The 17,413-nt window shown below is 32.6% G+C and overlaps 1 protein-coding gene across 2 annotated transcripts in view; it reads left to right on the top strand.

Moving 5' to 3' along the window:
* Nucleotides 1–17,413, top strand: part of MYEF2 (myelin expression factor 2) — a 35,756-nt gene that overhangs the window by 10,314 nt on the left and 8,029 nt on the right. The window contains exons 3-14 of one of the 2 annotated variants that reach the window (XM_054450413.2): nucleotides 537–589; nucleotides 1,811–1,818; nucleotides 1,913–2,006; nucleotides 8,066–8,257; nucleotides 8,952–9,105; nucleotides 9,651–9,700; nucleotides 9,819–9,882; nucleotides 13,960–14,061; nucleotides 15,571–15,621; nucleotides 15,913–15,981; nucleotides 16,286–16,384; nucleotides 16,685–16,756. In XM_054450413.2, coding sequence (XP_054306388.1) covers nucleotides 537–589; nucleotides 1,811–1,818; nucleotides 1,913–2,006; nucleotides 8,066–8,257; nucleotides 8,952–9,105; nucleotides 9,651–9,700; nucleotides 9,819–9,882; nucleotides 13,960–14,061; nucleotides 15,571–15,621; nucleotides 15,913–15,981; nucleotides 16,286–16,384; nucleotides 16,685–16,756 — 1,008 coding nt within the window. The remainder of the gene's footprint in view (nucleotides 1–536; nucleotides 590–1,810; nucleotides 1,819–1,912; nucleotides 2,007–8,065; nucleotides 8,258–8,951; nucleotides 9,106–9,650; nucleotides 9,701–9,818; nucleotides 9,883–13,959; nucleotides 14,062–15,570; nucleotides 15,622–15,912; nucleotides 15,982–16,285; nucleotides 16,385–16,684; nucleotides 16,757–17,413) is intronic. The other variant, XM_054450414.2, reaches the window with a different exon arrangement.

The raw sequence follows: 17,413 nt of genomic DNA, 5'->3' as shown, positions 1-17,413 counted from the left end.
TTGCATTGGTGTATCTGTTGTAAGGTGACAACTATTTGATTGGTTTTATTCATTGACTTTATTTAGAAAGTGTGTGGCTTGCTGTGAAGCATGATTTGTAAATTTAGTTTACTGATGGCAAACATGATTGAAGACATTCAGGTAGAAAGTCACCTTAAAACAGCTGTTGTGTGTAGGCTGACCAAAGTTATTTGAAAAGTGCTAATGTGATGTTTTTTAATATGATAGGTTAAGGGACCATTTGTATGTATATGTGCATTTGTTCACCAACTATATCATGCTGGCCAAAATATGATCTGTAGTATGAATTAGGTTAATATGGTTGTTAGCTTTTTTTAGAGAATGTGGATGATGTACATTTCTGAAAATTAGTTAAATTTACATAGCCATTGATAGGAGGTATGTTGGTCTGGTTTTGATTGTTGGTGAATAATAGGTGCTTCTCTGTAGAGTTGTGCACAGGTGTGCAGTAAAGCAAGATACTGGTGTTTAAATGTATTGTTTCTTGGTATCTTCCTTTTGTATGTCTTATGTAGTTGGTGAGGTTACATACGTGGAGCTCTTTAAGGATGCGGAAGGAAAATCAAGGGTAAGTGCTGTGGGCAATAATCTGCTTGAGGTTTAAAAGTTCCTCAGCAGTTTACTTTTTGTATAATACTTGTACCAGTTTTTGGAAACTTAAGTTTCATTTTGTTTTACTTTATTATGCAAGATTTGAGGCTCTATACCAGCAAGTCTGACACTTATACAAACCTAGCTGCCTGGAAGGGATGGGTTTTGTAAACACTCAAAAGGGGCATTCACTTTTCCAATGCTCTAAGGTAATACTTCTTCTTAGCCAATAAGATTTTAGCATAGGATTTTTTTGTTGTATTTTGATGTCTTCGAGGATACTTTAAAAGTCACTGAATTGATAATATTCCTGAGTTTTTTGAGGGGACTATAGCTTAAAGGTGTTAGTTCAGAATGTATTTTTGAAATTTTACTGAAAAGCTAAATTTGGTAGCCTGTAGGACTATATAAGAGGCAGTGCTCTGACCAATTGGTATGAATGACATTTACGATTATATTGACATAGAAGGAATTGGTTGATAGTATATTTTGATTTTTAGCAATAAGAATGCAGTATACTGAAGAATACAATGGAAAACTCTTAGCAATGTTTCCTTATGTTAGTAAAACTAGTTGGGTGCATGATGAATAAAAATTTTGTCATTACATTCAAATGGGACTTTGAATGGCAATCACAGGGAATAATTTTTTAAAATAACTCTCCAAATTAATTTATTATTAGTTTATGGGTGATTTTTACATACTTCCAACTGGGTGCTGTTAAATGTGCAGCCAGTTTTAATCTGATAGAGAACTTGTTAAAAATAAAATTAATATTTATTTACTATTTTGATTTTAATAGAGTTGAAAAATATGTCGTAGACAATACATCTTTTGAAAATATTTGTAACTATAGAAGGATAGGTCTATTGGAGCCTTTAGTTATTTCCTTGAATTCCTGTTGATTTAATTTGTGCAGTGACATTAGTTTTAACTTAATGAAAAGTCACCTAAAAGTAAAAAATGTGCTCCAAGCTTGTTACATGTTAGATTCTACTATCTTTAATAGATATATTTAAAAATTTAGAGAAAATTTGTGGTTACTTGCCTGTTATGTTCTGGAGATATAAAAGATGATGTGATTCTACCATATTATTAATTACCTTAATGATTGAAACGTTAGAACTGATTATTAACTTCATGTACTGATCTAAAACTTTTTTCTTTTGCATATTTTGACAAATCTACCTGGATATAGGGTTGTGGGTAAGAAATTTTTTCTTTAAGTATCTTAAGTCAAATTAAACTTTGGAAAAAAATTAGCACATAAACATTTCCTATAAATTTTTTCCCTATTAAGTGTGGTTGAATTCAAAGATGAAGAATTTGTAAAGAAAGCCCTAGAAACTATGAACAAATATGATCTTAGTGGAAGACCCCTTAATATTAAAGAGGTAAGATTTCTTATATTTAGAATTTAAACATTTGAATATAAAGACATGTTTTCCTTGGATTTTCAATTTGGTAATATATTTGCCTGACTACAACTTTTTTTTAAAGCATAGGTGTTTATTAAAGCATTATATATTGATGGTAGTTTTACTTGTACGTGATTTTATATTTGCTGTTAAGCAGTTATCCTATATACTTGATTTGTTCCAAGTTGTTAAAAATAAAAGCACATAATTTAAAAAAATTTGAGGACCTAGAAATTCAAAGGGGATAAACTTTAGGTGCTGAGTTTATTTGGTACAGACATTTTCAATATTTAGATTTTGTTATTTGAGAAATATAATATACTTGTAATTGATAATTAAAGGTCACTTAATAATGCAAATATGTTATGGATTTGAATAAAATTGATATTCACTTTTTATCAGAGTTACCTGAAAACTGTACTAGATTAAAATTTAAGAAAAATTATAACTCTATTAGTGAAATTTATAACTAGAAGTTGGAATCCCCTAAAATGGAAATGCCCTCTTTGTACAAAATTGTAGCAGTGTAAATAGGTTGACAAAAAAATGACTAGAAGATACAAACAAAAAATTTACAGTTTAACCTTGAGAATTATTGGCTTGAATAGCACTCATCTTCATAGGTTCCTTTATTTTGTATTGTTAATCTTAATAGTTGGATTACAGACCTGTTACATACATATACTTGCTAAAGTCTGTGTTAAAAGAGACTTTGGGACCCTGAAGATTTTGTACTAATACTGATGCTAATCATTGGTTGTAGAGCAGTACTGTCAACCATGGCATTTAATAGTATAGTAATGATTTGATTCCTGGCTTTATCACTTTCTAGTGGGTGTCTAGACATGCTACTTAATTTCTCTAAACTGAAGTAATGGTAGTAGTACTACTGATAATAGAGGCATACCTTGGAGCTGTTGTAGGTTTGGTTCCAGACTACTGCAATAAAGCAAATATAACAATAAAGTGTGTCACATGTATGTTTTGGTTTTGCAGTACACATAAAAGTTACATTTATACTATATTCTGTTTAAAGTGTGCAATAGCATTATGTCTAAAAGCACAATATACATGCCTTAATTTAAAAATACTTTATTGCTGAAAATGCTAGTGATCATTTGAACTTTCATTGTAACCTTTTTGCTGGTGGAGAGTCTTGCCTCAGTGCTGATGGCTGCTGACTGATCAGGGTGGTGGTTACTAAAGTTTGGTGTCGCTGTTGCATTTTCTTAAATTAAGAACAATGAAGTTTGCTGTATCAGTTGAGTCTTCCTTTCGTAATAGATTTCTCTGAAGCGTGTGATGTTGTTTGATAGCATTTTACCTACAGTAGAACTTCCTTCAAAATTGAAGTCAGTCCTCTAAAACCTGCTGCTGCTTTATCAATTAAATTTATGTAATATTCTAAATCCTTTGTTGTCATTTCAACAGTGTTCATAGCATATTCACCAGGTGTAGATTCCATGTCAAGAAATGACTATCTTTGCTCATACAAGAAGCAACTCCTAATTTGTTTAGGTTTTATCATGAGTTTGCAGCAATTTAGTCACATCTTCAGGATCCACTTCTAATTCTAGTTTTCTTGCTCTTTCCATCACATCTTCAGTTACATCCACCATTTAAGTCTTGAAGCCCTCAAAGTCATCCATTAGGATTAGAATCCATTTATTCCAAACTCCTGTTAATATTGATATTTTGACCTTATGAATCACAGATGTTCTTAATGACATCTAGAATGGTACATTCTTTCCAGAAGGTTTTTAATTTACTTTGCCCAGGTCTATCAGAGGAATCACTGTCTATGACAGCAATAGCCTTACAAATTGTATTTCTTAAATAATCAGACTTGAAAGTTAAAATTATTTCTTGATTCATGGGTTACAGATTGGATATCGTGTTAATAGACCTGCAAACAACATTAGTCTTCTTGTATGTCTTCTTTAGCGCTCTTGGGTGACAAGCGCATTGTCAATGAGCAGTAATATTTCGAAAGGATTTTTTTTTTTTGAGCAAGAGGTCTCAACAGTGGGCTTAAAATATTCAGCAAACTATTCTTAAACAGATGTGCTGTCATCCAGGCTTTGTTATTTTATTTACAGAGCACAGACAGAGTAGATTTAGCCTAATTATTAAGGGCCCTAGGATTTTCAGAATGGTAAATGAGCATTGGCTTCAAGTCAATTAAGGTTATCAGTTGCATTAACCCCTAATAAAAGAGTCAATGTGTCCTTTGAAGCTTTGAAGCCAAACACTGACTTCTCCCTTCTAACTCTGAAAGTCCTAGATGGTATCTTCTTTCTATAGAAGACTGTTTCATCTACACTGAAAATCTATTGTTTAGTGTAGCCATCTCATCAATGATCTTAGCTAGGTCTTCTGGATAACTTGCTGCAGCTTCTACGTCAGCACTTGCTGCTTCACTTGCACTTTTATGTTATAGAGATGGCTTCTTTCTTTAAATCTCATGAACCAGCTTCAAACATTTCTTCTGCAGCTTTCTCACCTCTCTCAGCCTTCATAGAATTGAAGAGAGTTAAGGCCTTACTCTGGATTAGGCTTTGGCTTAAGGGAATGATGGGGCTGCTTTGATCTTCTGTTCAAACCACTGAAACTTTCAGACCACTGAAATGTTATAAGCACAAACAAGTGAAATATCTTAATAGTTCAAGAAGCATCTTTTGTGTTGTGTTATCCTTCTTCCCCAAAGGTAACCGGTATCTTAAATTTTGTGTTTTTACCTGTTTTGGAAACAGCATTAAGGCTGTTTCACTTTCTCATCATTCGTGTGTTCACTGGAGTAGCACTTTAAGTTTCCTTCAGGAACTTCGATGCAAGAGGCCTGGCTTTTCATCTGTCTGAACTTTTGACATGCCTTCCTCACTAAGCTTAATCATGTCTAGCTTTTGATTTAAAGTGAGAGACTTGCAACTCTTTCTTTTACTTGAACACTTAGAAGCCATTTTAGGGTTATTAACTGACCTAATTTGAATATTATTGTGTCTTGGAATAGGGAGGCCTGAGGCGACGGAGAGAGATGGGGAGCGGCTGGTCGGTGGAGCAGTCAGAACATTTATTGATTAAGTTCGCTGTTTTATTTGGGCACGGTTGATGGTGCCCCAAAACAAAACATCAAAGATCACTGATCACAGATCACCATAACAGATAATAATGAAGAATAATTGAGATATTTCATGAATTACCAAAATGTGATACAGAGACACAAAGTGAGCACATGTTGGGAAAATGGTGCTAATAGACTTGCTGGACACGGGGTTGTCACAGACCTTCAATTTGCAAAAAGTGCAATATCTGCAAAGCACAGTAAAGTGAAGCACAATAAAACAAAATGTGCTTTTATTTACCTAATAGGATTTTTATGAGGATTAAATGAGATACATGGTAAAGAACTTATGTTCTGGCATCAGAGAACCTCTCTAACTCAGGGCAAATTACTTAAACTTTCTCCTTTGTTTTCATAATTACTAAGATGGGAGTAATGATAGCACCTACCTCATAGTGCTATCAGGACTCAAAGAGTTAATATATGTAAACCATTTAGTGTTGGCTATTTATTATGCTTGTATATTACCATTGTACAAAGCACTAAGCACAGTGCTCAAAATATTTTAGCTACATAATAAATGTTAGCTGTAGTAATGATGATTGTTATTCCTGTCCAAGAGTCTCTTGTTCCTGAGTGTGAGATAATAGCTTGAAATCAAAGGCCATGCTACCAACATATAACATGTATCCCAGATACCTTTATTTGGGTTTGCTTCCAAATTATTCTAGTCCTGTTTGGGGTTTATTATTAAAAAAGTTATTAACAGGAATGTATAGAATTAGCAGAGAAAATTTTGACTGTTGTGGTTTGTGTCAGCCAATTATTTGGTGATTTTTATGCATAAGCCAGGGCCAGTGTTTCAGAAATATATTGGTATCTTAATTTTCTTTAAATTATAATAATCAGAATGATCATTTTGAGGATTATATTAGGTTGGTGCAAAAGTAAATGCAGTTTTTGCCATTAAAAAAAGGTTTGAATTAAAATAATGGCAAAAACTGCATTTACTTTTGCACCGACCTGACAATTTTCTGTTTTATGTTTTCTATTTCTTTTCAAAGGACAAGTACTACAGATTCTTAGTGTCTTTTTCTTTTATTGGAAAAAAAAGTTTATTGGATGCTAAATATCAAAGCCATGTTATTGTGTTCTTTTAAGTTTCAGCATATTGTAGATCCTCAGTAATACTTCAGAGACCCTGGAGTTATATAATCCAAGTTGAAAAAGGATGCCGCCATTTTTAACCTTTTTAAGAGAAAAAAAAGGCTAAATTTGGCCTAGCTGAATGATGAGAGATTTATTTAGTTGACTTTTTTGAATTAATGTCACTTTGGCAGTCCCTTTCCTGGGATATCTAATTTATAGAGGGGTGGATGGAATGAATGCTTAGAACTGCTACTGAGGAAAGTCTAAGGAAGGTGTATTTCCATTGTTCCTTAAAAGACTTTAGAATTACGTTTTTTTAATTTAATTAAATGCAGAATAGTAGCAGTTATAAACTGCTATTGTAGGCCCTCCAAAAGCAATAGCAGTCAGTAACCAGCAGGCTGACAGCAAGGGGAAAAGAAGAGTAAAAGTCATGTTATATAGTAGGTGGTTTGTTTTATATAAATTTTATTTTATATATGTTTTATATATGTATGCATGTATTGTATGTGTATATATTTCTGTCATATATATGTATATAAAAGACAGATCAACACAGCAGTACATCTTGTTAATGTTATAAGCACAAACAGCCGAAATAGCTTACTATACTAGTTCAAGAAACATCTTCTCTTCTGAGTTATCTTTCTTCCCCATAGGTAGCCACTATCCTAAATTACGTATTTTTACCTCTTTTTGAATCCTCAGGCCTGAAGAATTTGTTATTTATTAACTTATATGTTTTGAAGCATTATTTGATACATTTTTTTTTATAATCCTTTTTATTCCTTCATAGTGAAGAAATACGTTGGAAGCCAGAATGGTTTTATTATTTTACCTTTTCACCTTTTATTCTCCAGCCATCCTGGAGAATTTATTAAAGTCACCTGACTTTCTTTTTATTGGTACTGTATTCCCAGACTGAGGCCAGCAAAGTAGATTTGATGGTTACCTTTACACTTCATCTTAGCCTAAAGATGGAGAAGTGATGATGGTGATTACCTTTAACATAATCATTTGGCATTGCAGATGATAGTCTGTCAATGTGTTTATGTGGTTTTTGTTGATTTATTTTTGTTTTTTAGTATTCCACCTAGTGGGATGAGTGAGAAGTACATTTATGTTTGTGTGCGTGTATGTGTGTGTTTGGTTTTGTTTAAAGGTAGGATGTTTCTCTTACAAAATTAATGAACCTAACAAAAAAACAATGTTTAATATCATTTCTAACTTGGACACCTACCCCTCCTTTATCTCTCCCCTCCTCCATCTCAGATTATAATCATTGTTGAAGAAGGTAAGAGTTTAGAAGGTGGGTAATTGTATTTTGTTCAGGAATAAAATTTACAGATTACAATCAGCCATCCTGTCCTCTACCCCAATATTTGGGTTTTATAACAGTCTGTTCCACTATTGAAAAGCTTTGAATTAGTCTGAATTTGGCATTCCATTGGGCATCCAGTAGTGAGAATTGACCATTCCTACATTTTGGAAAGAAAAGTCGCAGTGAGTACTTTGCTCTTCTTTGAGTTACATGTATGTATACGTGTACCCTAGTGTGAGAGCAAAATTAAACTAATTTCAAGTTCTTAAGTGGCTTTAGTGATTGGAAAAAAATATTTAACTGACATCTCTGGAGGCTGAAATCTTTTGTTTATCCACAGGTTTTTATGGGACTCAATTCTCTGGGTGAGAAAAAAGCTCACTCTTCAAGAGGGTCAATAATTTGAGCCAGACGGGATCGCTACTGTAGAATTTAAGTTGTTATTTTAATTATATAGAATTACTGATGTATTTAGTGGAATTTAACATTCAATGTGTGTTATAGGATCCTGATGGAGAAAATGCTCGTAGGGCATTGCAGCGAACAGGAGGATCATTTCCAGGAGGACATGTCCCTGATATGGGATCAGGGTTGATGAATTTACCACCTTCCATTCTCAATAATCCAAACATTCCTCCTGAAGTCATCAGTAATTTGCAGGCCGGTAGACTTGGTTCCACAATTTTTGTTGCCAATGTAAGTTCAAACTTTAGTCTAAAATTTGTCATTCAGATAGATGGATAATTTGATTAAATGAATGAGTTATAGGTTTATAGAACATTTTGCTTATTTTTAACTAAAGTAAGTGAAAGAGTAATTATTGTAAACTCAAAATCAATTGACGTATACACATACATATATATATATACACACACAGACACACACAAGGTTAGAGTTTAAATACAACTATTTGGATTTTTTAAACATGGAACTGTGCAGTTTATACACATTCAAGCAGTTCTTGAAATTATATGTGTTTTGGTTTATATTGGTAAATGGATTTCTTTTTTTAGTCTTGATATTTGTGAATGCATGCCATAGTTGGTTTGTTATTTGTTCTAAGCATTTGAAAGTCAGTGAAAACAATACTTTTCAAAATCTAGATTTCTCTTGGTAAAAATAGATATGCAAGTTTCAAATGTACAAAACAGGTTTGAGCAGTTGAGAGGTGATTTTGGAAATTAAAAAAAATAAGGATAAGGAACAATGTAGATGTAGCTTAAATGATTTTAAGCAACTGAAGATGTTTTTAAATTTGAACATTATCAATATATTGTTGAACTAGAGTTATAGTTCTTTATGGTTTTAAGAGTTTAGAAAAGATTTTTTGTATTTACAGATGGGGAGACGCATTTATTAGGTATGTAACTTTATACAATTTTATATTAAGCTTGACTTCAAAGTTGGTTGGAAGAAGCTAAAGGAAGTGTTCAGCATAGCTGGAACTGTGAAGCGGGCAGATATTAAAGAAGACAAAGATGGCAAGAGCAGAGGAATGGGCACTGTCACTTTTGAGCAAGCAATTGAAGCAGTTCAAGCAATTTGTATCCTGATTTACATTTCAGCATTGTTTATGAGGTTGAAGAAGCATAATACCACCTTTGTTTTGGCAGGGGGTAATTGAATTTAAGGTTGCTTGGCTTAGAGATGTGTGTTAGACTTTAGTCTCCAGCAAATAAAACGCTTAGTAGGTCCAAGTATTAAAGTCACTCTTAAAACTTGAATTGGCCATATTGTACAGGGCTGGTATGAACTTTTTTCTTTTCTCTCTTCCTACCACAATTAATTGTATACATGCATTTAACAATTGTGTAATCCATTGTATATTAATGCAATTACTTTAAGCGAAGCTTTACAAGTTTACTTTTTTCAATGGTTGAATTAAAAATACATCTTATTGATGAAATAAAACCATAAAGCAAAGAATTGAATTTTTTTTGAGTATATGAAAGTGGCTAATATGAATAAGTATTAAAGATGTTAATTAAAATATCAGAGATAGTTGGACTCTAAGATTATTAAAAATTAGTTTGTGTTCTGTTATAATTTTATAGTTATCTTAACTGGCTTACCTTGACTGAACCAACAGCTATGTTCAATGGGCAGTTTTTATTTGATAGACCTATGCATGTGAAAATGGTGAGTTCCTGTATATCACTTCAGCCTCCAACCTCTTCAGATCTTTTATTGGTTCTCTTCTACATTACAGTTCTTTGTGGTAATATGTTAACCATATTATAAACTTTCTTGCAATTAGGATGACAAGTCTGTTCCTCATGAAGAGTACCGTTCACATGATGGTAAAACACCACAATTACCACGTAAGTAAAAGCTATTATGAGAAACAACATAGGCTTTTTTTGGTTTGTTTTATTATGTGCTAAGCAACACTTTGTTTTTGTGCCTACATCCTAGTTTCTCACAATTTGGGATTAGTTTGGAGTTATGAAGATAGTTTGGCGCTATTGATTAGGAAGACTGAGAAGATAAGTGTTATGTGCCATTTTTTTTTTTCTCTTTGGTAACTTTTCCTGACTAATCAGCAATACATTCTAAAATGTTTGGTAAATTTATACACTTGAAGGAAAAAATGTCCTCTGTAATTTCACCATCTGTGGGTAACCTCATTATAACATTTTTGTGTATTTTCTTCTAGCCTGCTATGTATATTTTTTACACAGTTGGGAACAAAAATAATTTTGAATTATTTTTTGTTTAACAGAGTATAAGCATTTTTTCATGTTGAAGATTCTTTTCAAACATTTTTATTGGTAGTATAATAGTCTATCATATAGATGTTCCATAACTATTTCACTGTTCTGTATTTTAGGTGTTTTAACTTTTATTTTCTTTTGAGTAACCACAGAGTAACACATGCCTTTTTGTTCACAAATCTTTGTAATGTTGTTGGGTACTTCCTTCAGACAGATATTCTGAGGTAGATTTACAGTTCTCATGGGTTAGTATTATCAAATTATTTTCCAAAATGACTATAACAGTGTAATATACTTATTGTATTATGTGTCTCAGTGCCTCTGTGTCTCAGTGCCTCCTTTGAAAAGTGGGGAGAATAATAGTGTCTACTTCATGGGGTTGACATGAGTATTACATGAATTAATATAAAGCACTTAGAGTCATTTTGGCATAATGTAAACACTCAATAAATATTAGCTGCATCTTCTCTGGTTTTTAAAGTATTCTTATAAGAAATCTGAAATATACAGACAAAAGTAAAATTACTCATATAGTTACCATATGCCATATTTGTTGTAGATTTTTTCTTTAAAATAAATAAAATTTTACAGTAAAATGGAGCTTCCCCATCTCCCTTGCCCATCTTTCAACTATGCCTTACCCAGAGGAAACAACTTACGGATAGAGTATCTATCATTTAGGTTTTAATAATTTGACTACACGTTTGTACATCCATAAACATAGGGAATTGTTTTGTTGGATTTAAAATTTTATTTGAGTGATATCATAATGTATTATGTAACTTGCTTTTTTTTTTAATTGTTTTTGAGATTCATTTATGTTGATAGATGTAGCTCTAGTTTCTTCATTTTAACTGCTGATACCACATTTTATACATTTTTCTGTTTTTTAGGTTATTTTAATTTTTAGTTACTGTGTATTAAGTTGGAAAGTATTTGCTATTTTTTATCAGAATTGTATGTTCTCTTTATATTTGTTAGAAATTATGTGTAAAACTGGCCTTCCTCTGTTGTTTCTGGGAAGTTTTTAACTACTGATGGTTTATATTTTCTATCGTTTTTTTGAGTCAATTTTTGTAATTTCTATTTTTCTAAGGATTTTTTCTGTTTTTGTTCATTTTCAAATATTTTGGCTTAAATTATCTCTTAAGTTTTTGCTACATCTATGTTTCTGTTTTAAAAATTCTGAATGTTTGCAATTTTTATTTTTTCTTGGTTAATTTTGTTAGAAATTTGTCAGTTTTAATAGTGTATTCAAATAACTGAATTTGGATGTTTTGTATTTTTAATTTCTGCACTTAGCCTTCTTATTTTTTCCTTCTGTTTATTGGGGTTTAGTTTGTTTTTGTCCTAACTCCTTAAGTTGAATGCTTACTTCAAATTGGTAGCTTTTCCTTTCTAATATAAGCAGTTATGACTATAAAGTTAGTACATGGGTTTTGCTATGGAGCATTTTTATGATGGGTCAGTTTTTAGAGTATTTAAAAATTACCATTATGGGCTGGGCATGGTGGCTAACATCTGTAATCCCAGCACTTTGGGAGGCCGAGGCAGGTGGATCACTTGATGTCAGGAGTTCGAGATCAGCCTGGCCAACATGGCGAAACCCCGTCTCTACTAAAAATGCAAAAAAAAGTAGCCAGGCATGGTGGGGCATGCCTGTAGTCCCAGTTACTCAGGAGACTAAGGCAGGAGAATTGCTTGAACCTGGGAGGCAGAGGTTGCAGTGAGCTGAGATTGTGCCCCTGCACTCCAGCCTAGGTGACAGAGGGCGACTCTGTCTCAAAAAAAAAAAAAAAAAAAAAAATTACCATTATGATTTCTTATTGAGCCATGTATGATTTGAAAATAGAAGTTTTCAATTTCCAAATGTATGCGTTTTTTTTTTCCTTTGTACTTTTTCATTTCAATGTGGTCAGAGAACATGGTTTATATGTGAGTGTGATTCTTTGGAATTAATTTGGACTTATGGATGGCCTACCATATGGCACATTTTTCTTAGTATTCTGGGTATAGTTGGTGAGTGCAGTGATCTATATATGTTCATTAAATCAAGTTTGTTAATCATTTAAATTGTCTTAGATCCAATAATTTTTCTGCTGTAACACTGTTTATCTTATTATCTTATGTGTCTGGTAAAATTGCTCAATAGAATAGTGGATTTGTTTACTTTTTCTTGTTTTTACTTAAATATTTTTAATCTAGCTTAGTAGGTGCATCTAGATTAGAATTGATATATTTTCCTAGTGAATCAAAAATTTTATAGGGTGATTTTTTTCTCTAGTAATTACTTTGAGTCTTTGATCTCATTTTAATGTAAGTACAGCAGCTTTATTTTGTTTAGTACTTGCCTGGTACATTTTTCCTATTTTTTTACTGTTTTAGGCATGCCCCTTATAAAGAGTGTTATTGCTGGGCTTAGACTTTTTAAAAAAATCGCTTTGATAGTTTTTTTCCCCATGAAATTGAAGAGTTCAATTTCTTCACATGTATTGGTTCATTTGGATTAATTTCCATTATATTATTTTGTGTCTTATTTTTCTGTCTTACAAATACTTATTTTTCTCCTATCTTGGATTGTTCTGGATATTTTAATATTTCTATGAAGCCTGAAGTTAATATAATTATTCTTTTATGTAATAGTAGAGTGACCTTTGGACGCAGTCACTTTCCTACTGAATTATACTATCATTGCTCAGCATTTTAGTTCTGTATTATTAGTTCTGTACTATTTTTTTTTCTGTCCTGCGAATTAGACAATGTTATTTACCATTTTCTTGTGTCATCACTCCTCTGCTTTTATAGACTCTGGCACTAATTTTTTTCCTCTGAAGCATATATGTTAGAAGCTCTTTTAAGTGAGGATCTTTTATTAGTAAATTCTCTTAATTTTGGGTTTTAAATGTCTTCAAAGATAGTTTAACTTGTATAAAGATAATTATTTTCTCTAAGCACTTTGAAAGTATTCTACAGTCTTCATGTTTACACTGTTGCTTTTAAGTCAGCTATTTGTTGAATCCTCCTTTCTTTATAAGTAATCTGTCCTTCCTGTGCAGTTTGTGCAGTTTGGCAGCAAAGACCAAAGTCTTAAAATCAGCTGCATGTCATTATGCAAGTAACCTAAGGTCTCAAAAATTTCCTCTTCTATGGACAATAGATGTGGAAACACTTAAGGTGCCATATAAATATAAATAAATATTTATATCAATGAGAAAACTAGGTAATATAATATTTGCCTTATTCAGTGTTATACTTCCATGGTTATTGACTTTTTAGTTTGATTTGAACCATTTAAAAAGTAATTATCAAATTTTAAGTGGGTCTACAAATTTGGGCAAGATGCTCATTTTCAGATATGCATGCCATATATAAGGTGATATGATATTATTCAAAATCCTCTAGGTATTTTATTATTCCTTTCAGTGTACCTTTAAGTGGGGTATAAGGTGTACTTTATATTATATCATGTTTTATTTCATAAAACACTTCTCATTAATAAATGGTTTTATAGTCGGGCTTCAGTGTGCTACTTTCTAGATAAAAACAAGAACCAGTGCTTTTGTTTGAAAATTTGCAGAAATTTTAGAGATACTACTACAGGTATATAGCTGTTTAAAAAATTTTATTGCCAATTAGTTAATCATATATGGATCTTTGTAATGATTGTTCTCATTTTTGTTTTAGGTGGTCTTGGAGGCATTGGGATGGGACTTGGTCCAGGTGGACAGCCTATTAGTGCCAGCCAGTTGAACATAGGTGGAGTAATGGGAAATTTAGGTCCAGGTGGTGAGTATTCTAACTTCCTCTTTTCTTTTTAAATGATACATATGCTAGCTAATAAAGCCTCCATTGATGTGGTCTTTAATAATGTTTAAAGGACTCTAATTAATAGATATTTACGGTGTCACTTCATTCTGAAAAAGGAATGAGACCTTGAGCACAGCTAACATGAAAGAGACAGGCAGAAGTCAGGAGGGTTTCTTTGGGGCCAGCTATGTTGTAGCTAGCCTTTTAGCATTTTGGATTTTGAAATGTCTTGAAGGCAGAAGGAGAATATATCATGTATGAACAGTATTTATGGAGTAGCTGAAATGCTACCATATCATAGGCAACTAAAATTTGTTTATCCAGTTGGGAAGGTGGCTTTTCAGGTAGTTATTTGGCTGCTCACCTGGAAGAACTCACAGGTCATTTTTAGAGATTGGTTTTTAAACTTTGGTGTTAGGACCCTTTTATATCTTAAAATTTGTTGAGAACCTGAAAATGCTTTGTTTTTGTAGTTATAATTGCCAGTATTTACTGTATTATAAATGAAAAATTAGAAATTAAAAAAATTACATATTAAAAAATGATAAACTCATTACATGTTAACATACATAAAAGCTTTAAGAAAATAAACTATTTTTCAATGCAGAAAAGAAATTGGTGAGGAGAGTGGCATTGTTTTACCTTTCCACACATCTTTTTAATGTTTGGCTTAATATTGCTGTTATATCTGTTTCTGCATTTAGTGTTTTGTGATATTGTACATCATATAGTGTTTGGAAAATTACACCTTAAACTCAAGAGAATGAGGGTAAAACATCAAATAATGTCTTAGTAGTATTTGGTGACTTACATAGTTTTGACGTATTGAACCCTCAAGAGTCCCTGGACCATACTTTGTGAATTACTGTTTTAATTGATGGACTAATAAGTGCTATCAGATTCCTATTTTTGTCGAGATGCTGTAGTCACACTTTAAATTATGAGGCTCATTATCATAATCATTCTGATCCAAACAAGTTTTCTCCCTTACCCTTAGACTCTCACACCTACCTCCCCTCTCCTAAATACATACTATTTATATTTTAAAAATTTTTACTGCTCTTTTAACTGCGATGTTTAGAGAGTCCTGGCATTCTGGCCTGATCTCTAAATCTGCTGTAATGCTATTTCTGTGTGTATGCTGGAAAAAAAATCATTGATAGTAGTATTTGTGTGTTTATTGTGGAAAAAAAGTGAATGTGATGAATGATTACCTAGTTCTAGATATTCTCTAACTGAATGTTATGGGTGTTACTAGTGAATTTTGCTTTCTTGTCTGATAAATGTTCAAAGAAACCCTTTTGAAGGTTCATGATTAGACAGCTGCTATGGCATAGCACTTTAAACCATGCCTCCTGTACCCTACCGCTTCTCTAGTGTTTCATTGTGGTTATACCAGTGGTATCTATTTTGCTATAATGCATTATATCATCTTTTAGTCATAAAAATAAAATATACTTAAAGTACATACTGTGTATTTTATTTGAGGTATGGGAATGGATGGTCCAGGTTTTGGAGGAATGAATAGAATTGGAGGAGGTATGTATAAAGATTTGTTTTTTTGTATGTACCCATCACCATTTTTAATAAACTAGAAACTGTGTTGAGAATTCCATGGAAAAAAAGTCATGGTTTATTGTTGGCTCATGTTCTAAAGGCTGCTAGCAGAAATTGAGCCTGGTACATACTTAAAGGAAGGTGATGTGTTAAGAAGTAGCTGCACAAGGTAGGGTGGATGAAGAGCTTACTGGTGAGATTTAACATTTACAAAATGTACCTTTCAGCTACATGACTGACAGTTGGATCTCAAAATTAATCTTTATTCCATAGGAATAGGGTTTGGTGGTCTGGAAGCAATGAATAGCATGGGAGGATTTGGAGGAGTTGGCCGAATGGGAGGTAGGTAAATGTATGCAGTGGGAAGTGTGTGCACATTTAGTTTTCCCTATGATTAATATTTCCCCCCTATAACTTAGGAATGTGTGCTAAAAATGTCTTCAGAAGGCATATAGGCACTAGGGGATAAGGACAGGCCTGGGGAATGGGGATGATATGTGTGGCATGTGAGGTAAATTGGGTAAATGACAGACTATTTTGTATTTGTGACTTATGCTGTCTTTTCATAATTTAGATACATTCCTGAATGTTTTCATCATGTATTGATATATTTGAAAAGGGTTAATTTGTTGCACAATTTTTTCAGAGCTGTACCGTGGTGCGATGACTAGTAGCATGGAGCGAGATTTTGGACGTGGTGATATTGGAATAAATCGAGGCTTTGGAGATTCCTTTGGTAGACTTGGTAGGGCTGGCTGCATACTTCTCCTTTTCTTTTTGTAGGCTATAATTTTCGAAATTTGGTTTCTCTTTTTTTGTGAAAAATCAGAAAATCATAATGTTTTATACAACTTATTACCTGAAGAAAACACTTTAAGAATTTTAATATGCTAGCTCTCTTTTTCAACATCTTACATATTTGAACTCTATTTTCAGAAGACTTTATGCTTTTCATTTATTGTAAATCAGAGCACATAGTACCTTGGGAATTTTAAAGTATGATTATTTAAATTAATTAGTATATTATCTTTCCATCCTTGTTTAGGCAGTGCAATGATTGGAGGGTTTGCAGGAAGAATAGGAGCTTCTAACATGGGTCCAGTAGGATCTGGAATAAGTAGGTTTAAATTTTACTAGAATTTATTCAGTAATATTTGAGTGCTTGCAAAGACTTTGCAAGAGTAGTTATTGTAGTATAGTAATACTTTGTTCTTATATGTTAATGTGTCTTGCTATAATTTGAGAAACCTTGGTAATTGAGCAAAGCCTTTCTGTTTGATTATTGTTTGAAATTTCTAAATTAACTGTTTGAATTTCACTTCTTTGATATTTCTAAACTATGTGTTAACAGCCAATCCAAGAACCTTCTTTCCAACGAAGGAATCTGGGGATTTCTCTGATCATGTGTCAGGAACAACTTTTGCTTTAGCACCAACTTTGTTTCCTTGCTTATTTTCTATAATAGCTATTAGTGACTAGCTTATTTTATTTGTAAACATCTATGTCTTTTGGTAAATGCAGATATAGCACTCTTAGGCATCTCCTGAGCTTGAGTCAGGCTAAGGTTGAAAGAGGTACTTAATTCTTTTCCTCTTGAACCTTTCCCGTAATAGCATCAAGAGTAGTTGCAACACTGGGGAATGCTGAATCTCCCATCCGTCTATTTCCACTACTACTTTTTAGGCCTTATATTAAGCCTGAATACATGGATTATTTATTATTATTTTTTTAACCTCTTTTGCTTACTGGGACACATCTCTGAGCTCTCCATACT

Source organism: Pongo pygmaeus, chromosome 16 (genome assembly GCF_028885625.2).
Source record: "Pongo pygmaeus isolate AG05252 chromosome 16, NHGRI_mPonPyg2-v2.0_pri, whole genome shotgun sequence".
NCBI lineage: Eukaryota > Metazoa > Chordata > Mammalia > Primates > Hominidae > Pongo > Pongo pygmaeus.
This window is presented reverse-complemented; position numbering and strand designations above follow the sequence as displayed.